This window comes from Pseudochaenichthys georgianus, chromosome 24 (assembly GCF_902827115.2).
Source record: "Pseudochaenichthys georgianus chromosome 24, fPseGeo1.2, whole genome shotgun sequence".
NCBI classification, from domain to species: Eukaryota; Metazoa; Chordata; class Actinopteri; order Perciformes; family Channichthyidae; genus Pseudochaenichthys; species Pseudochaenichthys georgianus.
This window is the reverse complement of record NC_047526.1, coordinates 32,776,704-32,804,509: the sequence shown is the minus strand read 5'-3', so window position 1 is coordinate 32,804,509 and position 27,806 is coordinate 32,776,704. Positions and strand designations below refer to the sequence as shown.

The 27,806-nt window shown below is 42.1% G+C and overlaps 1 protein-coding gene across 1 annotated transcript in view; it reads right to left on the bottom strand.

Moving 5' to 3' along the window:
- man1a1 (mannosidase, alpha, class 1A, member 1) overlaps positions 1 to 27,806 on the bottom strand; it is a 210,799-nt gene that overhangs the window by 64,363 nt on the left and 118,630 nt on the right. The window contains exon 5 of the mRNA XM_034076387.2: positions 920 to 1,014. Coding sequence (XP_033932278.1) covers positions 920 to 1,014 — 95 coding nt within the window. The remainder of the gene's footprint in view (positions 1 to 919; positions 1,015 to 27,806) is intronic.

Sequence of the window (27,806 nt, the reverse complement as noted above, 5' to 3'; positions counted from 1 at the left end):
GTGTGTGTGTGTGTGTGTGTCAAAAAGTTCAGGTATGGTTCAGTTAAGGTGACACTGTAGTCATGCAATGGGTGCATGCTTCCAAACAAGGAATGTTAAGACATAACATTTTATGAGATCTGTTTAGAGTCCACCTAATATAATCACAATAAGCTGTTTCCCACTGCACAGTGTTGATTAAACTGTAATGCATAAGTTATAGTGTTTGTATTATATGTACAATATATAGTTGACTTATTCCTGTTTTTAACTTGCACCATTGTGTCACTTCCAGTTCTACATGTCTTCAGTATATTGTATGCTGCATTGTCAAAAGTCAAGCAACAACAACTACCTTCTTTAACAGTGAATACAAAGTCCCTAACGATACTATTCTTTGGGCATAGAAATACGAATGAAATTCTACAAGCAATATCGGCTTTCATCCTTCAGGCTGCATCCTATCTGTATCAAAAGGACAGTCCTGGTATATATCGGTGTCACTAACTTGCGAGTGTGTGTGTGTGTGTGTGTGTGTGTATGTGTGTGTGTGTGTGTGTGTGTGTGTGTGTGTGTGTGTGTGTGTGTGTGTGTGTGTGTGTGTGTGCAGCAGTCAGAGCCAGTGCCAGCACTGACTGTGTGTCACAGCGGCTTAATAAAGACCCATAACCTCGTCTCGCTGCTCAGAAAACTTTGGGTTTGTGTTTTGAGCACGAGTCGAGTCGCTGGCATGCGATGAAGAACTCAACGACTTCTGTCCGACAAGCACGCTCCGTCATGTAAAACTAAAACATCTGAGACAGAGGAGCCTCAGACCACAGAGCTCTTTAAAGTCCCAGAGCATGAGAACAGACCCGCTGCCTCATAGACCACCAGAGAGAAAAAGCCAGTGTGTGTGTGTGTGTGTGTGTGTGTGTGTGTGTGTGTGTGTGTGTTTTACCTCTTGAGGTTAAGCAGAGCCCAGGGGATGCCGGTGGGCGTTTTGAAGGCTGGCAGCAGCTTTTCTCCCAGCTCCACCGCCTTCCTACGGTAAACCTGAGACAGAAAGAAAGAGCATTTCATTAAAAAAGGCTTCTGACTCACTTCACATGTTCTTGATCAGCACTGCATCCCACGAGGGAAAAAGAGAATGACTTTCTCCGGCACACAATGAGCCTTTTAGACGCATTACTCAAGATACGACTTAAAGCTTAACCGAGGGAGGACGTGGAATTGTAATATATATATAGGTAAAACTCACCCTTCTTTTCATTATGGACAATTACCTGACGATTATTTTCTCACTAAATCGTCTTAATACAAGTCCCGACAGCCCAACATAATGTGTTCTGCTTGTTTTGGTCAGCTAACAGTCCAACACTACAAAAACATATTCACTTTTCTCTCAAAAAGAACCAAGAAGCCCAAATTCCTCAATCCAACTTCAGAATTCACTGAAATCAGAAGACTTGAAAGATGACTGTTGACGTAAATCATAACATGTGTCTAGTACTTTATTGGTTGCAGCCACACGGTCGAATGCACTTATTGTAAGTTATTTGGGATAAAAGCATCAGTTTTGTCATTTTATGTATTGCAAAGCAGACATAATTATAATCCTTCTTTTCCGTTAGTCACAGATATAGAACTTCTTCATCTCAACACAATGCAATAAAAACATACACTGTCTTTAAAATAAGTTTACTAAAGCGGAACAAAGTTTTAAAAATAACTAATGGGCGCAGTACGACCAGCCAAACGACGGCAGCAGGGGACGTACTCCAGATCTGAGCCCAGAGCTTTCAACCAGGGCGACAACAAGGACATCTACTCAAGGAGAGTCACTGAAATCATGTTTTCTCACACGCCGGATTTACATTGCAAATATAATACTCCTTCTCGCCTCCTTCACAATCTTGAAACCCCTTTATTTCCGCTTTCCTGTCCCCTTCCTTCAGTCCTTCAGCCATTTTGTATTCCACGGCTTCCCTACTGTGGATGTTTGACATGTTTAATTTAAAGGAAAATGACAGACGTTGTTTTAAAATAGCATGGTGTTTAGTTAGTTAGTTATTAAAAAAAGAAAAAAGAAAAAAAGATTAACAAGACAAACATGTCGCTGATGACGATCACCTAATGTTTTATAAGAAAAATATATGTTAGAGGGGGGGAGGACCAGAACACTTTTTTAAGCTTCTTCTTGCCCCTGTTGAACATGAACAGAGACTATCTGAAAATTATTATTATTATTATTTTTTGGTACTTTGTTATAATTATTAATCTGAGTGAAAAAAAAGAGAATATATATATATTATTGTTATATTTTTTTGTTTCTGACATGTTCAATAAATTGACTAAACTAAACTAGTTTCTGGCAACATGTAAAGTTGAAATTACAGATGTAAAAGAAGGCTCCTTCCAGTAAAGAATGGTTTAAAATAAGGACTGTTCTTTAACTCAATGCCTATATATTTGCTGCTACAGTAAATGAGGAAAAGGAAGTGAAATAGCATGTTTTTCTCAGTCCTTTGTTATCTTATAGAATACGACTTTACAGACTGAGCTGGTGAACACGAGGAAGTGAAGTCATTTCTTTGGAACGAACAGAGGCTTGATGTTGCTTTGAATAACTTTATGAATATTCAATCGTAACACTACAGCGCAAAAGAGTAAATGTACCTGAACGTATGTTATGTATTAAACTATATATTATTATTATTATTATTATATAAAAGCTCATTTCAGGTAGTCGTGTGTCGTGACTTATGACCTGAGTCTTATGAAGCATGTATTATTTTTAAATAGTGCTACTTTTTTGATAGTTGTGGCACTTTTTGTAACACAAGTAATGCCTGGTTGTTGACTAGTAATCATCACTTTTGACCAAACTATTGTTAATCTTATTATCGGCTTCATTTGAAGATGTTATTGCTTCAATGCAGAACCACTTCTTCCCTTGAATAGCTTTACACTCTAAGTGCGAGTGGATTTGATTCACTGGACCGAGCTCTGTGGTAGCATATCGGAGCGGACAGCTTTGTGGCCCTTTCAGCCGAGGGGTGACGGCGTCTCTTAGGTGTCGGATTTTGTTGGCTTTAAACGTGAAGCACTTCCACATTTGGCTCCTGGCACGGGTTGAGTCAGGCAGTTAGGATAAAGTGGGATTTGGACCAAGGCGAGGTGGACTGTTTGGCCAAGGCTGCTGCTGTGCACTGACAAGAGTGAGGGTGACGTGATGTCAGCTGTATCCCTGACCCTCGAGAGGAAGTGCTCTCGTTCACGGATTAAAGCACTTTGGGCTGCTTGGCATGAAAGCTGCTATGCAAATAAAGTGTATTATTATTATTACAATTGTATGGCTTATTTTATGGCTATATTTCAGGCTGTTCTGGGTTTGTATCTTCATTGTTTATTGCACTTACTGTAAGTCAGCTAATACAATGTAATGTACTGTCCACAATGTCATCACACAGAAACAGCCGAACCTACACAACAGCCATTTATGAGGATAGAAAAGCATTTAGATCTGAGAATACAAATAGTTGTTATGATTTATCTGCCTAGTCATTTGTAGAATTGTTAATTATTGTATAAAATGCCAGGAAACTGTGAAAAATGCCCATCCTAGTTTCTCAAACTCTCAAATAAATATACTTTAATAGGATTTTAAAAGCAATACATGGATAATCTCCATATTTGAGAGGCTGAAAAGTGGATTTTCTGCCATTTTAGCATGAAAAATTACTTTGTAGTTTGCGATTAATCGACTTTTAAATGTTTGTAATCTTTGCAGGTAAACACCTTTTCGAAGAAGCAACTTGTCATCAAGATTCATGAATAAGGGAACACGGTAACTTTTAAAAAGGATGGACATCATTCTTGAATTATGAGATTTCATAACGCAGGAATAATGGTTCAGTGTAATTACATCCCATAATTCAAGTTTGGTTTTCACATTCAAATATAAACACGACTCGGATAATCGAAGTTTTATATACCAGCCGGCCTCGTACCGTTTCTAACACGTATCGTGTTGATATTACCAAGGTTCACACACACACACACACACACACACACACGTAGAATCAGACCGATATAACAGGCCAGACACACACACACACACACACACACACACACACACACACACACACACACACACACACACACACACACACACACACACACACACACACACACACACACACACACACACACACACACACACACACACACACACACACACACACACACACACACACACACCACACACACACACACACACGTAGAATCAGACCGATATAACAGGCCAGACACCACACACACACACACACACACACACACACACACACACACACACACACACACACACGTAGAATCAGACCGATATAACAGGCCAGACACACACACACACACACACACACACACACACACACACACACGTAGAATCAGACCGATATAACAGGCCAGACACACCCAGACACACACCCACTTTTTGTTTTAGCCTCTTTCAGATTATTATTCTGGTTTCACATATTTACACTCCTCTTTCACAAACCCAGTGTCACACCCAGTAGAAAAGAAGCTCTGAAAAAAACAAGAGCAGCAGAAAAAAAAGGCAGACAGACAAAGTGAGGAACCCAAACAAAACATATTTAGAAAGAATGGTTTGCATTAAACAAATATGAGTATATAATACAATGCCACTGCCATCTCATCATACATGTCATGCTGGTTAGGGGGGTGTTTAGATCAGATGACATTCATAACAAGGGGTGTCACTGCCACTGAAGACATTTCACTTCATGGCCAGGGTGGGAATGCACCATCAGCAGCACGTGGCTTGCTCAAGGGTACATAAACAAAGATGTCGTCATTATTAGAGAAATAAAAAAAGGATTGGCCTTCACTAGTAAAATGTCACCTTGGAGGTTTTTGAACCGTTGTTTAGACTTTAATCGTGAAAATAAGGATATAAGACACATTTGGTCCATATTTAATATCTTCATGTTTCCAATTATTTATTTACACCGTACTTCGAAAAGGATTTACAATATAAAGTATTTTCAAGCCAAGATTTGTGGTGACACTGCCCCGGCCCCACTATGTGTGTGTGTGTGTGTGTGTGAGTGTGTGTGTGAGAAGATGTGGGAGCAGCAGTGTGTCGTAACAAGGCATCAGACCCCGGTGATTAATGCCTTTAATAATGCCAAGAGCACACTGAGGGGAACATAAAAACACTCCCAGAGACGCACAGGAGAATAAATTAAATACGCCCAATGTCCAACGCCATCAAGCAAACTGCCAACGAGCTTTTAATAAGCCTCTGAATTATACAGGAAGAGAGGAACACACACGACGACGATGGCGGCTGAACCGATGTGAATAACCACATTTCATACCTGTGCAAATCCATCAGCAAAATTAACTACCTTGTTGTTTTAATTTGTGTGTGTTACATTAAGTAACGTCATAAATCTGCATCAGTAAGTCTCAGTTATGGGACCGCCAACGTGTTCACAGGGTGAGAAAGTGTTGCGATCAGGACAGCGGAAGAAGCTTCAAACCAATATCAGCCAGAAATGTGAACGTCTCCCTAAATGATAATCATAGCTGCGTTTTGTGAAGCCTAATGTGTGACAGTGGACAGAAGCCGCGACAGAATCATTAGAAAAGACAAAGAGAGACTCAGCAGGACGGACACACACACACACACACACACACACACACACACACACACACACACACACACACACACACACACACACACACACACACACACACACACACACACACACACACACACACACACACACACACACACACACACACACACACACACACACACACACACACACACACACACACACACACACACACACACACACACACACACACACACACACACACACACACACACACACACACACACACACACACACACACACACACACACACACACACACACACACACACACACACACACACACACACACACACACACACACACACACACACACACACACACACACACACACACTCCTGAGATGAGAAATGGAAAGAGAAAGCAGGTAGAAAGAGAGGAAGAATATTCGCTCTACTTTTTCTCCGGTGGATATTCTGGCCATTATGTTCGCCCTCCACAAAGTCACTTAATCCAGAACAATGGGAAGTGTGTTTTACAGAGATAGAGAGAGACAGAAAGACAAAGGACACCACAGAATGAATCTAGGTAACATTTAAACAACGTGTACTACCACAGAGTTTGCCTTGTAAACCCATGTTTTCTGGCGAATGTAATTAGTTCGTATAAAGTTACATTTCAGCCTCTAACGGCCCGCCCATTCACTTTGAATGGGGTGACGTCACGCTTTGCCGAACTGCATTGTTCGCTTCAAAAGTTGAGAAAAGTTCAACTTTTGAAGCTTCGACGGAAGCGTCAGCCAATCAAATCATATGCCAGTACAAGCTCTAGCCAATCAAACCGCGTGCTTGTGTGTCCGGGGCGGGAGATTCATGTGATTGGTTGTTGGTCGAGTTTCAGACACGCCCGCCGGCAAGCTACAACGCACGCCGCCGTGTGGACGCTGCGTAAGTGTGTAGAGACAACAAATAATGCTCATTTTCATGTCTTATATCAGTATGTAGTGTCTCTACTTTAAAGAGTCCTCTCCTGCTGATGTTCAGGTGTATATCAGTATGTAGTGTCTCTACTTTAAAGAGTCCTCTCCTGCTCATATTCAGGTGTATATCAGTATGTAGTGTCTCTACTTTAAAGAGTCCTCTCCTGCTGATGTTCAGGTGTATATCAGTATGTCGTGTCTCTACTTTAAAGAGTCCTCTCCTGCTGATGTTCAGGTGTATATCAGTATGTAGTGTCTCTACTTTAAAGAGTCCTCTCCTGCTGATGTTCAAGTGTATATCAGTATGTAGTGTCTCTACTTTAAAGAGTCCTCTCCTGCTGATGTTCAGGTGTATATCAGTATGTAGTTTCTCTACTTTAAAGAGTCCTCTCCTGCTGATGTTCAGGTGTATATCAGTGTGTAGTATCTCTACTTTAAAGAGTCCTCTCCTGCTGATGTTCAGGTGTATATCAGTATGTAGTGTCTCTACTTTAAAGAGTCCTCTCCTGCTGATGTTCAGGTGTATATCAGTATGTAGTGTCTCTACTTTAAAGAGTCCTCTCCAGCTGATGTTCAGGTGTATATCAGTGTGTAGTGTCTCTACTTTAAAGAGTCCTCTCCTGCTGATGTTCAGGTGTATATCAGTATGTAGTGTCTCTACTTTAAAGAGTCCTCTCCTGCTGATGTTCAGGTGTATATCAGTATGTAGTGTCTCTACTTTAAAGAGTCCTCTCCTGCTGATGTTCAGGTGCATATCAGTATGTAGTGTCTCTACTTTAAAGAGTCCTCTCCTGCTGATGTTCAGGTGTATATCACTATGTAGTGTCTCTACTTTAAAGAGTCCTCTCCTGCTGATGTTCAGGTGTATATCAGTATGTAGTGTCTCTACTTTAAAGAGTCCTCTCCTGCTGATGTTCAGGTGTATATCAGTATGTAGTGACTCTACTTTAAAGAGTCCTCTCCTGCTGATGTTCAGGTGTACATCAGTATGTAGTGACTCTACTTTAAAGAGTCCTCTCCTGCTGATGTTCAGGTGTACATCAGTATGTAGCGTCTCTACTTTAAAGAGTCCTCTCCTGCTGATGTTCAGGTGTATATCAGTATGTAGTTTCTCTACTTTAAAGAGTTCTCTCCTGCTGATGTTCAGGTGTATATCAGTATGTAGTGTCTCTACTTTAAAGAGTCCTCTCCTGCTGTTGTTCAGGTGTATATCAGTATGTAGAGTCTCTTCTGGGACATGTCTTGATGCTTTAATGTTCAAAAAGCTCTTCATTTTTCTCATGCTGCCTGTACCCTCTGTCTGAAACCAGAGCCCAGTCTGCTCTGATTGGTTAGCTGGCCGGCCCTGTTGTGATTGGTCAACCGCTTAGAGAAGTCCTGCCCCTTAGCCTATCACGTACAATGTGTTGACAAGCGCTTGTCGAGTGTTACCAGTGATGTCACTATGTTAGGGAAGTAAACAAAGGAGTCCAATGGAGGAGTGTGTGGGAGAGAAACTCCTTCTGGAGGAAACAGGGATTTTAGCCTTTGCAGACCATTTACATGCACTAAAACCTACATAACACACTGCAAGAAAGGGATAACTTTAAAAAAAAAAGCATAATATGGCATCTTAAAGACAGATAAAACGATTAAAAAAAGTGAGGTTAAAGATGCAAATACTTCCAGGACAAATATGAAAACAAGAAACAGCAGTAGGCATTCAAAGGAAACTTTGAAAGTCAGTAGCTCGGAGTCAAACATCTGTTTCTAGACAAACCCCCCTCAATGCAAAACAGAAGTGATAAGATAATTCAATCTTCAATTGTTCTCAAAGTACATTAAAACCAGCAGGAGTCCAAAGAAAGTCCTCTGGAGGCTGTTTAAAGGGCTTTGTTGGATATCTACTGTCCCTAAATGAAGCATGAGTAAGCGGATGGGAAAGCGAGTACATCAGATCAGTCGATCGTACAGCTTTAACACAAACATGACGGGGGTATTTCCACAGAGTATAGATCTGTCCGCAACACTGTCAACACCGAAAGGACTGTCAATGAGGCGTGAACCACCGACACGTCTACTGTGACAACAGAGAAGGAAGATGACGTCGATGAACCTCAACATATTAATGATCCAACAAACAGTGAACAATAGAGTCTACTGAGGACACTAGAAGAAAGAGCCATGGTTGTGAGAAGACAACAATATCTGGTGTGAAACAAACATAAATAAATCCCTACGGAGAGGCTGCTTTAGGCAAGGCAAGTTTATTTATATAGCACTTTTCAACACAAGGCAATTCAAAGTGCTTTACACAAAATGAAAGACATTAAGCATTAAAAAAGAAAAGCTAATAAAATAAACATTAAAAGGAAAAAGTACATGGATAAAAGTTACAGTGCAGTTTAAGATATGAATAGTTCAATTAAAAGCAGCGACAAAAAGAAAAGTCTTCAGCCTGGATTTAAAAGTCGTCAGAGTTGCAGCTTTACAGAATATAAGAGTCTTTATAGAGGACTTACATTTTGAAAACAAGTTACACTGACTTGCGCAAGATGCAATTGCAAGGTCAAGAATAAGTAGCTTGACTTTGATTTAGAGATTTGAAAAGATTTGTACATTCACAAATAATTAGTAAAGACTAGGGGTGTAACGGTTCGTTAGTAACTCGGTTTGTGGGTCACGGTTCGGTACAACAAGAAAAAGTCCCAAATGTATAATTCCAGGTTTGTTTTTTATTTATTTTGAACAGTAGTGCAAGCCACACCGCTGTCGAACAACGCCGTTGTTGTGTTTCTTCTTCTTCTTCATTTGTTGTTTAAGGGCGGCTGGCAAACAGCTTTTAGGCGCAATACCGCCCCCTGGATTATAAATAGTGTAGTGGATGCTGCCCTGAAGGATAGACTTTTTTCCCACTCGTAAAAAAAAGGCGTATTCGTCGTGTGAGCGCATGTGCCGAACCGTGACGTCTGAACCGTGATGTCTGAACCGTGACGGTACGGGACGAATACCGTTACACCCCTAGTAAAGACTACTCCTTACTTATAAAGACATTTTCTAAGGAAACTTGGTCAAATAAACGGTTTTCAGCCTCATTTGAATATTGACTGATTATCTTTTATATCCATGATGGTTTACTGTATATGTTTGAATCTTTGACTGTAGGTTGGACCCACAAATAAATGGAAACCCAGGTGGATGTTTCTCAGTTTTAAGAGGAAACAATTGAGATATTAAAGGAGAACATGTTAGTTTTTGTAGCCATAGATGTGTTTGACTGTCAATCAACTCCTATAGAAACGGCTGCTCTCTAGAACTGGACTCGATGTAAGCCGTGTGGCCAGTGAGTAACATGTTATCACACCTGAGGGGAATGACTGGAAAACACGCGGGAATAATTCTTACAAGGTTGTTTTCAGGGTTAGAGTTTAGAGCGGATCCTCCTCAACCTGAGCATCTTCAGTAAACTATTAAAAACATGGCAGGTATATAACGCTTTCTTACAGGTGCTTTATAGCAAATAAACACCATAAAAATGATATACAAAATTAATAAAGTCCAAACTAAGTACTGTAAAGCTGCTGTAAGTTTATTTGAATATCACTTTGAGGATGTCTAAGTGGAAAATAACGTACTTCTTCTGCTTTACTTCTATAATCGTACTGCTTATTGTTGAATGTAAGGGCTTATGATTATGTACAGGTCACTATAAAGATAAAATACCTGAATGAAAGCTGATATCAGGGTTAACGTTGTCTATAGAATATGTAGTAAGTTGTGTTTAGAGTGATACAATGGACGTGAAGGGTCCCTACATGGATTTGAACACACGTGTGTGTGTGTGTGTGTGTGTGTGTGTGTGTGTGTATACGCTTATGTGTTGCAGTCTGCAGAGAGTGGCCTGGACAGCTTCTTAACTTAGATGAATGACCCAGCAGGCCTTGTGAGACGCGTGGCCCAGAATGCAACAGTCCTCCTCCTCCTACTCTTCCTCCTTTCATTGACTCCTCCATCACTCTGGGACACTCTTTCCTCCCTCTTTTCCTCTCCAATTCTCACTTGTATTCATCCATCGTTGAAAACACTTGTTTTTTTCTCTCCACCTCGCTCCCTATTTCTTTCCATTCCTGTCCTGTCTCTATTTCCCCAAATGGCACAAACAACATTGTAACTAGGGCTGCACGATATATCGTTTTTTAGGACGTGCGATATTAAGTAGGCAAATGAACTCAAACACGTCATGTTACAATTATTTTTGCTGCTTGCTACAAAAGGAAAACTGGCGCGGCTCTCATGTCGGGGGTACTTGAGTGAGTGACATGCCGGCTCTGCATACTTGCTTGATCAGATAACAGCAGGATAACCGAGCTAGCTCAGCTTGTTGCTCTGATCATTTAAAGGTGGGGTAGGTACGTTTTGAGAAACCAGCTCGAGTGCACTAGAATTTGAAAATACACAGCCGGAAGAAATCTGCCACTTCCTCACAGAGCCCCTCCTCCAACACACACGAACGCGCACATGACCAATGAGGGCACGAGGTAAGTTTGTGCCCAGATGGAAGGCTGACAGGCAGGTAGGCCATCCAGTTACTTTAGCCGGCTCATATGATTGGTCGTGCTTTTTACAGCGCCACGGCTTCCACAGATGACTTTTTTTTATGGATTTTTTGTCAAAGCACTTCAGATATTCATTGCTATCGGGATGCTAAGAGCATTCCATGGAATATAACAACAAGTGTATCTCGAGCCGGTTTCTCAAACTTACCCCATCTTTAAGATCCAGAAGTCCGTGACTAAAATCCTTCATCAGGTTAAATATTGTTAAAAAAACAACAATTGTGTATCATTAAAGTTCAAGAAAGGATGGTTTGCGGAGAAAAAAAAACGGTCTTTTCTTCAATTCCTGTATTTTGTGTACAATATCGCAATGTCAGTTTTTTCCAATATCGTGCAGCCCTAATTGGAACATCTATTTATAAGATGCTTTTTCATTTGTATTTGATTACACACGGTCAACTGTTTTTCTCTTCAATTTTATGTTATTTTTGCAGAATTTGTATCCAAGTTTTATCAATCATTTTGTGTATACCGAGTCCTGCCATCTGATCCAATACTAACATGTACCTTTATATTTTGAAAGCTCCAACATATACTGCCCTTTTTGGGGGGGAAACGCTACAGCTATCTGAAGGGCGTTACTGAAATACTTTTCTTTAAATATCACACGAATAAAAAGTTATGGTTCAAAAACATTTTGGGTATTAGTAACCAGTTTCTATTGTCGCATCAAAGCCTCACGAGGCAAACAACTGTATACTTTAATATACAAGTGTGCACTTAAGGAAGCTTCAGTTTTCCACTGTTATTGAATACATACACCGGACTGTCACAAAGTACATTTTCTATGTTTGTCGAAAGTGCAAAGTTTTAGGTCTTTTCTATTTAAAGCAGCATTAAAAATAGAAGGGTGATATTTCACTTCATGAATTAATGCATCTGTGAATTAATGAATCCGGGCAGGCGCGACTAAATGTGGAAAGACTTTAAGCCCGTGTACGACGTCTCAGTGTCGGATGAATGAGGCGGCTGCCCTGACAGCTGTATTGGAGAGGCTTAGAGAGAGAACACACACACACACACACACACACACACACACACACACACACACACACACACACACACACACACACACACACACACACACACAACACACACACACACACACACACAACACACCACACACACAACACACACACACACACACACCACACACACCACACACACACACACACGACACACACACACACACACACACACACACACACACACCACACACACACACACACACACACACACACACACACACACATCACACACACACACACACACACACACACACACACACCACACACACACAGAGAGGAGGTGACAGCTTTCAGCGGTTAAGAAGCGGCTGCTGTGTGAATGGTTGCTCTTGTCCTCCTCTTCACGCTCTCTCTGGGTTTAATAACTCGCTTCAGGGAGAGGAATCACAGAATGAAGGGTGGCAGAAAAATAAACATTATCTTGAGGAGACAAATTACTAATAATTAAAGCCAAGTGTACAGCAAGAGAGGAGAGGGCATGAAAGAAAGAGGGGACAGGAGAGGAGGGAAGGAGAGGAAAGGAAGGAGGGAAATGTGGGATAAGCAGAAGAGAAGAAACGGGAGAGTGTGTAAGTGGAAAATAGAGAACAAACAAGGAGAAGAGAGATAGAGAAAGGAGAGGAAACAAGAGTGAAAATGAGAGAAGCAAATGGAGCAAAAGAAGGAATAGGACAGGTAAGAGGGGAAAGGAAACACAAAATAAAGAGCAAATGAAAGAAAAGGAGAGGAAACAGGAAATGAACGAGGGGAAGAGATTACAGAATGTTAAATAGGATGATAGGAGGTTGAAGGAAATGAAAGGAAAGAATAAAGGACACATGGGAGGAGAGGTAAAGGAGAGGACAAGGGAAAACACAAAGACAAGGGAAGAGAGAAGAGAGATGAGGAAACAAGAGAGAATATAAAGGAATGAAACAAAGGAAAAAAAGTCATGGGAAAGAAGGTACAAGGAAAGGAAAGACAGAGAGGACACCAGGGAAGTAGTGAATGACAGAAAGGAGGAGAGGAAACAGGAAAGGAAAGAAGACACATGGGAGGAGAGGTGAAGGAGAGGAAACAGGAGGATAGGTAATGACAGGAGGGGAAAGGAGAGATGGCATGAGAGGAAAAGAAGGTTGCGTTTTACTTCTCTTATCTCTTATTTTTCATCTCCTCGCTCCTCGGTCTCGGTATCACTGGAAGTTGAATTGTCTGCGCCATCTTGAGTAGCGTCCCAGTGGCCTTATTTGTGCCGGAGGACCGAAGAACCACCAGACCATCCTCCGGTGAAATCCTCAGACACTCGCCCCGCCCCCTTACTGTGTATCGCTCACTGATTGGACGATGCAGCGCATGCACCGATCTGGCTGCTTTCAGGCGATCAGCTGTGCGGCGTCGTCACAAACGGACGTCGCTTCACGTGACGCTTCGGAGGAAACGATGTCCCATTGCTCTTAAAACTTATGTCCCTGCTTCTCGTGGTTTCCTTGCGTCTCTCCTTGCCCCCCTGGTGGGAGGGACTAGTCGCAGGGAAACGACGCAAGTGAGAGACGCAAGGAATCCATTTAACTGAAGTGAAATGCACCCGAAGACAAAAGAAGGACAAGGGAAGGAAACATGAGAGGAAGCTAGGGGGAGCAAGAGGAGAGGAAAAGAAAGGAAACGAGACAAAGCACACACTAAAGGCCTCTACGTCTGTTATGCAGATACCTATAGAAACTGGTACCTCATATATAACTAACAGTAGTGTCTTCTCTCCATGTTTTGTCCAGCAGAGGATCCTCGTAGTGACAGGAGGAAGAAGAGCGGATGCAAATGTCTCCGAGGTACAAAGGGAGGAATATTTACCGCGGTAATGGATGGCTCTACATGGAAGTCACACACTGTGTATAATGATATGGAAATATGGGTAACACGTAACCTCGGCAGTGTTTCCTCTACACTTCAGGAGTTTGCTGAGGTTTTTCTCCACAGCATTAATGTTCCCGTGTAAATCACCGTGGTGTTAAAAAGCCGGATGAGCCTCTTAAGAAAGCCTTTCACTGTCCAGAATAATTAAACTCAGACTCCCCCTAACTACCACAGAGTGCTGCAGGTGAAGCTACTTCATGTTAATGAGACGGGATGGAGGAATTTAGGGAGAGGGAGAGATTAACTCAGAGTGGATTTGGGGTTTCTGCAGGTGTGTGTCGGCCGTGATGAAACACACCAAAGGGATTTTAGTCTTTGTTGACCATTTACAGCAGGGGTGTCAAACTCAAGGCCCGGGGCCCAAATTCGGACCACGACGTCATTTCATGCGGCCCCACAAGAGCTGGCAAAGAATATAATGTGTTTATTATACGGTTACAGGCCGATTTACAGAAGCACGTTGCCCATAAACTACATGTCCCACAATGCATCTGAAATATGCCAATTTCTCAGAATTTGAGTTTTAGTTCAAAATGTTACTTTTTTTTTTATTTGGACTTTTTTTCCAGAATTTATCTTTTCTTTTTAAATCATTTTGTGACATTCTCACTGAAGAGAGCTGCAATTACTTGCCCTAGGCTTCTGCTTTCAGACGTAGTTAATGATGAAGTTATCTGATAATAATCCAATGCAGACGCAATAATGTAATATAATACATTATTTTATATAATTAAATAAAGCAGTGTTTCTCAAACATTTTCATACCAAGGACCACTTAACCAATACAAAAACACTCGCGGACCACTTAACTCCACAAATATCCCAAAACACATCGTTTTTCTAGCACAGATTATAAATCGCCTGAAAATGGTACAAACAACTGGCAACATGTGTGACGAAGGTGTTGCCCTGGGCTATATCATGCAATATAAAGTGAAACTTAAGCTCGTTCCATTGCAGAGTTATTCCCGCGAGAGTGCGGAAAACTTAAATGTATTTATTTATTTCAAATGTGAAATGTTACCAATATACTCACGGACCACTAGGGGGCGCTCACGGACCACCAGCGGTCCGCGGATCACACTTTGAGAAGCACTGTCTTAAAGTTACCACCGGCCCTTTGAGTGCAACCATGATGCTAATGTGGCCCGTGATGAAATTGAGTTTGACACCCCTGATTAACATGCACACAAACCTATTTACAGGAAAGGGACACAACACACCAAACAAACATGACTCTGACAAACGAGATATCAAACAGAGACTGATTAAATAAAGTGCAGAGTTTCCTTTCCACATCCGGGTGTTTGTTGACAATAGCCGGGCTTACCCTGTGTAACGACAACTGACTGAAGTGACATATGAGCGTATTTAGATAGAGTTGAAGGAAGATCTGTGTTGAAACAAAAACAGGGCGGTGCCTTTCTGCAGTTACCTATCAATTAATCTGATTCAACACTTGGATAGTACACTGACCTTTACAGGATACATAAGACACTTCAGCTCCTCAATTTTGGACACGTTCGATATTTTTTGTTTATTTAAAGGTGGGGTAGGTAATTTTGGAGAAACCAGCTCGAGTGCGCTAGAATTTGAAAATACACAGCCGGAAGAAATCTGCCACTTCCTCACAGAGCCCCTCCTCCAACACACACAAACGCGCACATGACCAATGAGGGCACGAGATGAGTTTGTGCCCAGATGGAAGGCTGACAGGCAGGTAGGCCATCCAGTTACTTTAGCCGGGCCGGCTCAGGTGATTGGTCGTGCTTTTTACAGCGCCACGGCTTCCACAGATGACATTTTTGTATGGATTTTTTGTCAAAGCACTTCAGATATTCATTGCTATCGGGATGTTAAGAGCATTCCATGGAAAATAACAAGTGTATCTTGAGACGGTTTCTCAAACTTACCTATTCCACCTTTAATTTCAGCTCTTATAGACCCACTATTAATATGTCTGTGTATAGAGTGAAATGCAATACAAACTGCATCCTGAGAAACTCAGCCAAGTGTTCATGTCAGTGTCCACACTAGGGTTGCCAGAAACTGACCATGATCAAAATCGATTATTCGGCAGCCCTGGCGAATAATAATCTATTATTCGACCGACCGACCGACCGACCGACCGACCGACCGACCGACCGACCGACCGCATCTTCAAGTGGATGCACTCAAAACGCATTGTTGAGGTTGAGCTGTGATAGACCAAAGTCTTTTCGCAGAGCTTGCATTTAACTTCCTTTGGACTTGTAAATTCGAAGTAGTTCCACGAGGAGGAACTCTTTTTACCTGCCGCTTTGTTCATCTTTAGTCGCACGTGTGAGGGAGAGGGGGGGTGGGGTTGGTGTGCAGCGTGCTGCAGCAGCAGTCTGCTCTGCACGCATGCTTCCTCCAAGTTTACAGTAAAACAAACTGGTGGTGAGACCAATGGCCATTTACAATTATTAATACTATTACTATTATTAGCATTAGTCTATATTTTGGTTGAAACTAAGCCAGAAAAGAAAAAGAAAACATAAATAATAATTAAAAATTATATAAATAAAATCGATTTTTAAAAATAATATTTGATTATGGAGACTGTAACGAATATTCGAATAATCGAATAATCACTGGCATCCCTAGTCCACACCCTGCATTTCTCAAGTCACATAGATGGCTCCTGTTATTTTATTCCTTAACAAATATTTACAAGCTGCAGTGCCATCCACGAAGCAACATTTGATTAAAAAACCTAGCTTTTTGAACATTAAAGTATGGAAACATGACCCACTCGGGGCACAACATACAAATAAGAAGCTGACAAGGAGCATAATATGCCCCCTTTAAATGTCTAGATGAAAATATGCAAGGATGTAGTACTGCAACCCACCTTGTAGTATAGCCAACATTACACACAGACAATTTACATCAACTCCACCCCCACTGTCCCCCAGAGCAGAAACACGTCTCCCTGTCAAGATAATGTCAATGAAACGGTGACGACAGGTCAGAACTTTCCCATCTGACATCTTCGCTGGAAGCCTTTCCTCAGTTTGACAGACGCTTGGCAACAGAGGAAGAAACGCTTTCTAAGAAAAGGAAAACTCTTTGGCTCGATCCTTCGTCTCAGTCTCAGCAATCCTTGCCTTTGCATATTAATACACATACGTTTGGAGTGTGACTGTTTGAGGTTGTGGACAGGTGTCTTTTATACTGATAACGAGTTCAAACACGTGCCATTAACACAGTTAACGAGTGGAGGACAGAGGAGGCTCTTAAAGAAGAAGTTACAGGTCTGTGAGAGCCAGACATCTTGTTTGTTTGTAGGTGACCAAATACTTATTTTACCGAGGAATTTACCAATTAATTCATTAAAAATCCTACAATGTGATTTCCTGGATTCTTTCCCCCATTCTGTCTCTCATAGCTGAAGTGTACCGAGGATGAAAATTACAGGCCTCATCTTTTTAAGTGGGAGAACTTGCACAATTGGTGGCTGACTAAATACTTTGTTGCCACAATGTACGTGCAAACACACACCAATGAGAATGAACTCCTAATATTATTCCCTCTCTCCTCTCTGATGGCGCTGACTCTGCACACTTTTGATCGTCAGCTCTTTTGACGGTGCTGCTATGGAAATGAAGACGAGCGAGGAAAGTGAATTTACATAGAAAATTGCCGTCTCTGTAGGAAAGTTACAGGGGCGGAGTGCATATTTAGGTATGGGGATAACAACTGCAATGTGAGCAACAAGAGAGATGAGATTAATGCTATAATACGAGTCATTTTCTTCATATTACAAACCATTAATATCAGCTGATTTTAGGTAGAGAACTAACTTAAAGGTTATCTATTATGCAAAACCCACTTCTTCATGTCTCTTCAACATCAACATGTGTCCCCTCTTCTTCATGTCTCTTCTACATCAACATGTGTCCCCTCTTCTTCATGTCTCTTCTACATCAACATGTGTCCCCTCTTCTTCATGTCTCTTCTACATCAACATGTGTCCCCTCTTCTCCATGTCTCTTCTACATCAACATGTGTCCCCTCTTCTCCATGTCTCTTCTACATCAACATGTGTCCCCTCTTCTTCATGTCTCTTCTACATCAACATGTCCCCTCTTCTACATCAACATGTGTCCCCTCTTCCTCATGTCTCTTCTACATCAACATGTGTCCCCTCTTCTTCATGTCTCTTCTACATCAACATGTGTCCCCTCTTCTTCATGTCTCTTCTACATCAACATGTGTCCCCTCTTCTTCATGTCTCTTCTACATCAACATGTGTCCCCTCTTCTCCATGTCTCTTCTACATCAACATGTGTCCCCTCTTCTTCATGTCTCTTCTACATCAACATGTCCCCTCTTCTACATCAACATGTGTCCCCTCTTCCTCATGTCTCTTCTACATCAACATGTGTCCCCTCTTCTTCATGTCTCTTCTACATCAACATGTGTCCCCTCTTCTTCATGTCTCTTCTACATCAACATGTGTCCCCTCTTCTTCATGTCTCTTCTACATCAACATGTGTCCCCTCTTCTTCATGTCTCTTCTACATCAACATGTGTCCCCTCTGTGGAAAGAGACTCTGAAAGTTTCAGGAACAAAGATTCTCTCTCTTTTTGATCCATTTCTATAAAAACCTGTCTGAAAATGAGCTGATCAGATTTTGGCCACTTTGTGATGTCATAACGATGTTTTGTCTTGAGTAACCATTAGCCAATCAGCAACCAAGGCGGACAGACGGACACCCCCCCCCCCCTTATCACCTGAATCTCCTCCTAGAGCACCATTGAGTTCTTTGTAACCAAATCTCTCTCATGCGGCTTTCACACCAGCGCTTTTCCCTTTCTAGCTCCGAGCGGGAGCTTTTCTGGTTCAGCTCGGGTTTCCCTTTTCTGCTCCCGCTCTGTTCACACCGCCCAGAGCTGCCACTGCTGCGTCATGACGTCACCGTTTACGTGCCTGCTTCATAAAATCCAAACCACGCGGAAATCCCTCACATCGACAACAACAATGGCCGATTGTATTGAAGCGCTGTTCGCTTTGGTTATCCTCTTACGAAACGGAATGGAAGGCATCGGACAACTTTACTTGGAACTTTACAAACATCACATGCGAAATGCAAGACTTCTTTGTGGTCTTCAGCATCTACTTCAACGACGAATCTGCCCCTGCCCCCGCCTCGACGTAAGAGAGACGTAAGCGACGAGCCAAGAGGCGGCGACGAGCCAAGAGGCGGCGACGAGCCAAGAGGCGGCGACGAGCCAAGAGGCGGCGCCGCTGCGGTGTGAACAGGAAAAACCGGTACTTTTCAGGCCGGAGCTGAAAACGCGTTGGTGTGAAAGGGGCATCAGAGGGGCGTGGGGAGGGGCTCCTTATTTTCATCTAAAGTAACAGACAGAGAATCAGCACTTTGGAAACAGGGCTGAAACAGAGGGGATTATGGGTAATGCTGCAATGATTTGTTTGGTGTTTGGAGCCAAACACTTCAGAGACATGTTTTGTATCCGAGAGCTATACTAAAGTAAGGAAACACAGTATAATAGGGGACCTTTAACAATAGCTATTTTAAAGTGAGACAGAGCCACAGCAGTGTGTGATTTCTCCAGCAGGTTTATACGTGTCCCTGTGTGAAAGTGCAATCTAGTGTTGTGGGAGAGTGGGAATCTGTGCAGAGTGAATATCTCGTATGCTGAGTGAGTTTTGATCCAGCTGAGACGGATTGCAGTTCACACCTGACATTTAGATGCCTCTCAAACGCATCTCAAGTGCCCACCTGTGAGTTTTTACCTCCCTGCTCACATTTCATTTTTTATCTCCGAGGAAAAATATAAATTGTATCTGCTGACAAATCAGGAAACTACACTCGTGTTCGCTCCGGCCAAACAGCTTTGGGAGGAGGATTGCTATTGAACAAAATGCAAAATGGATAAAGTATAATGGAGAATTTATATTCAAATAACTTGAAAAACATGTACCTTGGATGTTTAGCTATTTGTTATTAACGCATGCTTGTCTTGGTTACAGTTTTCTGTAAATGATACCCGCTGTGGGACAAATACAAGATTCTGATTAATTGTTATAATGCTGGTAATAAATTAACGTGTGGTCAAGCTGATATTGTTTAGGCTTGAGGCAGTATTTGACAACAATGACAACATAGAAACTGACACATTTGTGGTCAAAGGAAACAAAGCTAAATTAAGGTTTTCCCACTCAGTAAACCTCACTTAACCGACAGTTAAGTGACTGTTTGAAGATACATCGACATTAACAACACTTGTAGGCGCTTTCACACCAAGTACTTTGCCATACTTAGTTCATCAGAACAGATCGCGTTCACACCGGAATAAGTCCCTGAGGGAAGATTACACAAATGAAGCCGCTGACGTCACTTCTTCTTCTGCTTTGGGTTTACTGGCAGGCCGCAAACCACTTCACGGCGTATACTGCCACCCGGAGTCCCCGGCCGGAAGTCCCCGGAGTTGGGGAGTAAATCGCCAGAACGCAGACACCTCCTCATCTCCACCGCTCCCATGTTCTCTTTTGTGCTGCCATAAGTTAGTCTCTCTGCGTTTGTGCGCTGGGCTAATGCGAGGATAATAAAATGGCGGTTTCACAAAACTTATTGGGAGTTTTACGGAGCGTGGTTTGCAATCCACCCAGCCAATCAGAATTGGGAACCTTTTTCTCCCATGAAAGTTTCTGCTCTCTAGCAGCGACTGAAAAGGGGTGAAAGGTTCTCATGAACTAAATTCTAGTTCCAGATTTTTTTGGTGTGAACGCACATTTTTGGAACTATATTGGAACTATACTGGGAGAAGCACTCCGGTTTGAAAGCGCCTATTGACTTTGTGAAGCTGACCGTTGAGCGGCCCAGACCAAGCAAGGAGGCAGAGGCAGAACGTCCAAAAATATAACCCGACGTGGGCATTTATTAAAAACATGGGCACAAAGTTCACCGCCTCAATCCTGCGGTTCTCCTTTCTCACATCCTGCAGCCACAAGGATCTCACACACACACCCAGCCCTCTCAACAGACAGAGAAACCTAGCCTAAATACACCCACTCTAATCAGCACAACAAGACACAGGTGAGGGGGGAGGAGTCAACACAGGACACCAGGTGCACACCGTCATCAGCCACAGACAACATATACTGTGCAATCACGCTAATAAAGTGCCCTATTACCCGGCCTGAAGCCGTCAGTCCATAGTGACGAAGTTCCCTTCGTCACAGACTTAAAAGACACAGATAATTACCACTATGTACATCTTCTTTTTTATATATATATATCCTTATTTACTTGAAGTAAACGGTTATTTTGTGTTTGTTTTTGGAGATTATTGAGTCTTCTTGCATTTTAATGTGAGTTTTTTTTGTTTTTGTTATACCTCGGGACTGTGGGAAACAGTATCTTGATCTTTCTGTGTGTACAAACATATTTTGAGATTGACAATAAAGTTGACTTATAATAAAACTGTAATTGACTTTATCTAACCTCGATCCAATAAAATACTCTCAGTTTCAAAAGAAACAACTTTAAAAATGAGAAGGCTATTTTGAGGATACATTTGTTCACTTCAGCAGCCACATTGGGAATTATCAGGAAATGTAGCGGGCCAAATATAGCCCACATAAAATGAACTGATGGTTATGATGACAATAATAAATATTTCAGAAGAGTACACTTCCTAAAACTACAGACTAAAAGTAGAAAAGAGCAGGAACGCAGAGTGAACGAGCGTACGGTGGGGAGAGGGAAAGCAAAGTGAAGAGCGTTCAAGTCCCAGTGGACAGCGAGTGTTGTCAGAACAAGCCTGAGCTGAAAGGCTTTCATCTGAAGGGAAATGTCAAATATTCACATATATATATATATATATATATATATATATATATATATATATAACAGCTCAACAGGGCCACAGACGGTAAATAGCATGATGTGACTTTGCCCCAAAAAGGGATTAAAAAAATTGGTGTCACGGCAGGGATCACATCATTCTGTACCATATTTAGTTTTGTTTACCACACTTGCTGGTGAAGAGCTGCATAACAGAGAGGATAGCCGAGTTAAATTAAACCCGTTGAACTCAAAACTGACAATTTGATTCACACTTTGTTGGAAATGTTCTCTGGGTTTCCAAAAAGTTCCCAAATCTGAAGAAATATTCAAATCTGGTCGAAGCGTTTGGCTAAAAAGTGAGATTTTCATATCATAATATATTTCGTTTTTGGGCCTTTTTCTGAAATATTTGGTTATACTTTAGGGAAAGAAACAGAGTAAATATTGTATTGAAAAAGTAGCTGTATCTTGGAAACTATCAGGATGAAGTATTTGATTTCTAAGAACTCATAACTAGTTGAATAAATATGAATGAGATGCACACAGGTATATTGTATTCAGAGTCATTATGGAATAGATTTAATAAACACATGTTCCTAATTAAAAAAACGTTTTGACTGACGGTGACATTTTGAATTTGATAGATACTTGCCCAAAGTATCTCCTCCTCCTTCGCGTCGAAAGAAGCCAGTTGAGGTGGTTCGGGCACCTAGTTAGGATGCCACCTGGGCGCCTCCCTAGGGAGGTGTTCCAGGCACGTCCAGCTGGGAAGAGACCGAGGGGTAGACCTAGGACCAGGTGGAGGGATTATATCTCTTCGCTGGCCTGGGAGCGCCTTGGGACCCCCCAGTCAGAGCTGGTTGATGTCGCCAGGGAAAAGAAAGTTTGGGGCCCTTTGCTGGAACTGCTACCCCGAGACCCGACCACGGATAAGCGGGAGAAGATGGATGGATGGATGGACTTGCCCAAAGTATGTCCGTACCAGTATTTCAAGACTTCAGGCCAGCATTTTTCCATATCCTGCTAAATAGTGTTTTGGCATAGTTGGGTTAATCCGGTTCGGGACAAATCAGTTGCAGACCTCATTTCCAAAAGGCAAGGAATGAATCAGAACTGTTGAAATGGACAAGTTGATGTCTAAATGTCAGGCAGTCACTGGCAAATGTCAATCACCGCAGAAGTCTGTAGCCGAGACCTTTAGTTAAAGGTCTGAGATAAAAATTAAGCTCCACAGTCGAAGGTCGGCCCCGTTTGACAGCTTGATCGGTAACAAGATGGATGCATTTTGATAATCTGTGCCCTGGCTTTCTCAAATAAAGTTACTGCATGTTTTATTAATCTCCCTTTTGAATACAAAAATCCACAAAATAAGAAATCTAGACTTGTGCCGGAGAGAAGTTAATGCAACACTGGGTGAGATTTGTCTCCTTTGTAAGGAACCCAAATATCTTCAATACTTGTGCCGAAAAAAATAGAAACAGTAGCGGGAAAAGAACATCTTACAAGTGACAGATTGAGTCTACAGAGAACCGTTTTTTGTTTAGACTGCTGGTAAATGTAGACAAAAGACAACACATTCATTGTGGCTTAAGGAATGTAATGTTTTCTTCTTCAGGCGGTTTTGAAAACACAACAGCTCTGAGGAATTTGCTTTCAATTGTCAACACAAAAGTAACTTGCCAAAAGCATTTTTTTAGTCTTTGAGTGTCAAACAACAGAAGCTCAAACTCTAGTGTATTGAGTATATTAGAGAAAGTGCCTTGTTGTTGTGAGTCTACAGATATTATAAGTGAATCTGTTTTTGTGAAATGTCTTTTAACTTTTCTATTGTCTTCGTTTCCCCCCCCCCTTACTTTGGTGTTCACGGTCATTTAACACCCTTTCAAACTGTACATATTGTATCAGAGTACTGGTATACATGAACATCTGCAGTAAATATACAAAGAACAGACACTGAACATGTATTGCGTGTGCCAGGGGTGATCCATGTGGGGGGATGGGCACATAAGAGCGGGACATGTGTGAAATTGTTCCGTGTGTGTGTGCCAGGTGTGATTCACATGGGGAGATTGGGCACATAAGGGGGGAACACATTGTGAGTGTGTGCGTGTGTGTGTGTGTGTGTGTGTGTGTGTGTGTGTGTGTGTGTGTGTGTGTGTGTGTGTGTGTTTTATCTGATCCGGATGGTTACTAATTCCTTTTCTTTATGGCGGTCATGACCACCATGAGTGTTACAAAGTTGACTAAATCATCCAAAATGCAATGAAAGTGTGATCAGCAATTGTATATGTTGAAATGTCTGCTGTGAAGGATGTCATAAAGCCTGAATAATGCAATCGAATGTAAAACTAAAAAGTTATGATTGATGAAAGTAGTGAATCGGTCAGATTTGACCCGAAGACAACAGGAGGGTTAAACTTATCTCTAGTATCAGTCCCTTATTTATCCAATTAAATACAATCGCTCAACTTTGACAACCAATTCAAATACTTGTTAAAAAAAAGTTATAATTATTTGACATGTAAGACTTGGTGGTTGATGAGAGAGTAGGGCGTGAAACAACAAACAGAGCCTCTTTAAAGTGAATAATTGAATATATAAACCTTACAAACACACAGGACGTCTGACAAAGAGGCAATCAAGCAGGTACGTTTGGCAAAAAAACAAAGAAGTATTGTGTGAAAAACAAAAAGGAAAGCTGCAGACAAGCTGAGAACAAAGACCTTTACGGCGCTGTGTAGCTCGAATGTTAAACAAAGCTACCTGTCAAACTGCTGTCTGCAACAAAAAGAAAGGCCCTCAGATCTCCACAACTAGGACACACACACACACACACACACACACACACACACACACACACACACACACACACACACACACACACACACACACACACACACACACACACACACACACACACACACACACACACACACACACACACACACACACACACACACACACACACACACACACACACACACACACACACACACACACACACACACACACACACACACACACACACACACACACACACACACACACACACACACACACACACACACACACACACACACACACACACACACACACACACACACACACACACACACACACACACACACACACACACAGTATGTTTTTAAACATAACAAAATAGTTCCTTTCTTCTTTGGTCGAACGAAAAACCATCCATTTTCTTTAATGCTAATTGAATGAAGTCCCTCTTAAGACACTTTCCATCATGTCCGTGACTCTGAGCTTCAAAGTAACTCTTTCCTAATGAACACATCAATCTTTGGTTTGTTTGTGACCGTTTCCAGCGGTGGATTAAAACACACTTACAGCTCTAATGAGTATTTTCCGCAGCAGATTGGTGGATTGAGTGAAATGAACCACAACGCCCAGGATGGTGGTAATTCATATATAAGTTGGAGTGTAACGGAGTGTCCACAGTACAGCTTCAAAAATAGCTTGGAGCTGGGCGTGTCTGGAGCTTGGGGATTTTATGCGAGCAATATATATATATAAACTCCCCAAACAGGCGAAAACCTACCAGTTTCCCCCACTGTCTCTGCCACCTCCCTCCATGCCTGGTTCCTCCGGTTTGTATCCCGGTAGGTGAAGAGGGTCTGGTCATACAAAACCGGGTGATTCGCTACGGCGATAGTTAGTTTCTCCTCTGACTTTTTTTGAAATATAGAAATGAACGGCGGGATATCTCTCCCAGCTTAGACGCGGTTTGATTGGCTACGGCTTGAGCTGTCAGATTTTCAGAAACGGGATTCGCTGGCGCTGGCTACTCCGGCGTCAGAAGTTGAACAATATTCAACTTCTGACGCCGGAGACGGACCGCTCTGCTACCCACAATTCAGTTCGGCGAAAAAGCGAGGCAACGTGACGTCACCCCATTGAAAGTGAATGGGCAGATTGGAGTTGTCGACGCTTCCGACGCTGTAGTGTGGACGGGCCGTAAGGCAGTGGTTCAGTGATGTGGTGTTGGGCTAAAGTGGAGGTCTATGGCGCACAGGAATGAGATATATACGTTTCAGTTTCTCTGTATGATTTGTTGACGATAAGACACATATCGAATAGCAGCAGGTCCATCCATGAAATGTGGCATGCTCTGCGGCTCAAACTGTCCTCACTTCTCCTCAGAGTTTCAGTCTAACGGATAATAAGCCTGCAGCCCTCAGGCCTCGCCTTAGGAAGCTCTCGGCCTTTTCGTGCTGTTGAGCAGAGCAAAGGCCAGTTGTGTTCGAATGTCACATTTACAGCACGCTTTCTGGAGCTGTAATTAAAGAAAACACGGTAGACTACCCTGACACGGTTGGTATTTCACAGGGAGAAGGGACACTCTCTGGGTCAATAGCTTTTAATAAGAGCATTTAGCTGGAACCGTTTTAAAAAAGGGGACAAAAGCCCCGAGGAAGGCATGAAATAATGGACTGCAATGAGTTAGTTTGTGATATTATAATGTAAGTCTGTTGATTACAGTGGTTGGAGACTCCTTTTGAGCTATCGTGACTACGATGCACTTAGAATAGATTATATAATTAACACTATATGTGATTAATCTTATCCTTTGCATCAGAGGAGAATAACACGTACTAAAAAAGACCAGATTCTTTGGACAAAATCTAATTTATTTTCTATAAACTCAACAAAAAACATGGTTTCTTTTTGTATTCAACTCAGGCATTAAGGATTAATGACAGGAAGACAAAATAGGACACAAAACTGTATTAAATAGCACAAAACAATTACAAGAGAATGAATGAAAGGAGAACACGTTAGAGATAGGAGCGGAGAAAGAAAGCTGAACAAAAGGCACGTCAGAGTCGAATGCTAATCTGTGATCAGATAATACTCAAATGTGAGAGCAAAGGGAAAGACTCTGGTTCTGCTCCCTCCGTCACTCAAAGATGCATGAGTGTGTGTGAGAGAGAGAGAGAGTGTGTGTGTGTGTGTGTGTGTGCTTGTGTGTGTGAGAGTATATTAACAAGGCAAATAGCTTATTTGCCTTATCTTCCTGCCAGCGGAGGAGATAAGGTCCAATGAGAGCAGGTCTCTGAAGCAGCATGGCTCCCTTCAGGCCAGACGGATGAAATAAGAAACAAAAAAGGTGACATTTCAGAGTTTCTAACCGTACCCCGTCTGTGACCCCGGGAGCTCGCCAGTTGGGTAGAAAACAGAGCTGTGCCATTATAAAAAGAGATAGCATTGAGAAACGTTTTATTCAGCATTTCTGTATTCAATAGAGGTTTCTCAATACGCTATTTTCCCCTCGAGGCTCTCTGGAGGAGCTCTAACCGAGGAGACACTGACGGGTCCTCCACGGCTCCTCCGCGGATGCATTAAGCACGGCCGGACTTATCTCAGCCAATCACAGCTCTGCATGCATCCCCTGGATATTATTTTAGAAACTGCTTTCATCGCGTTGCGATGTTTCCAGTGAGAACAGCTGTGAGGTCCGTGCAGAAAGCAGAGCAGTGTGTAGAATATATATCACTCAGTATAACAGGCCTACTCTCTTTATTTGCTTTAGTTTAGTAGATATCTACAAAGAGTCCATATTTTTATAAGACCATTTAGTGCTTCACATAATAAAATACACAACGGCTGTAGCCTGATTATGCTTTAGCAGCTGTAGGTGTGTGTTGTACAGTGTGTAGGTGTGTGTGTGGTACAGTGTGTAGGTGTGTGTGTGGTACAGTGTGTAGGTGTGTGTGGTACAGTGTGTAGGTGTGTGTGTGGTACAGTGTGTAGGTGTGTGTGTGGTACAGTGTGTAGGTGTGTGTGTGGTACAGTGTGTAGGTGTGTGTGGTACAGTGTGTAGGTGTGTGTGTGGTACAGTGTGTAGGTGTGTGT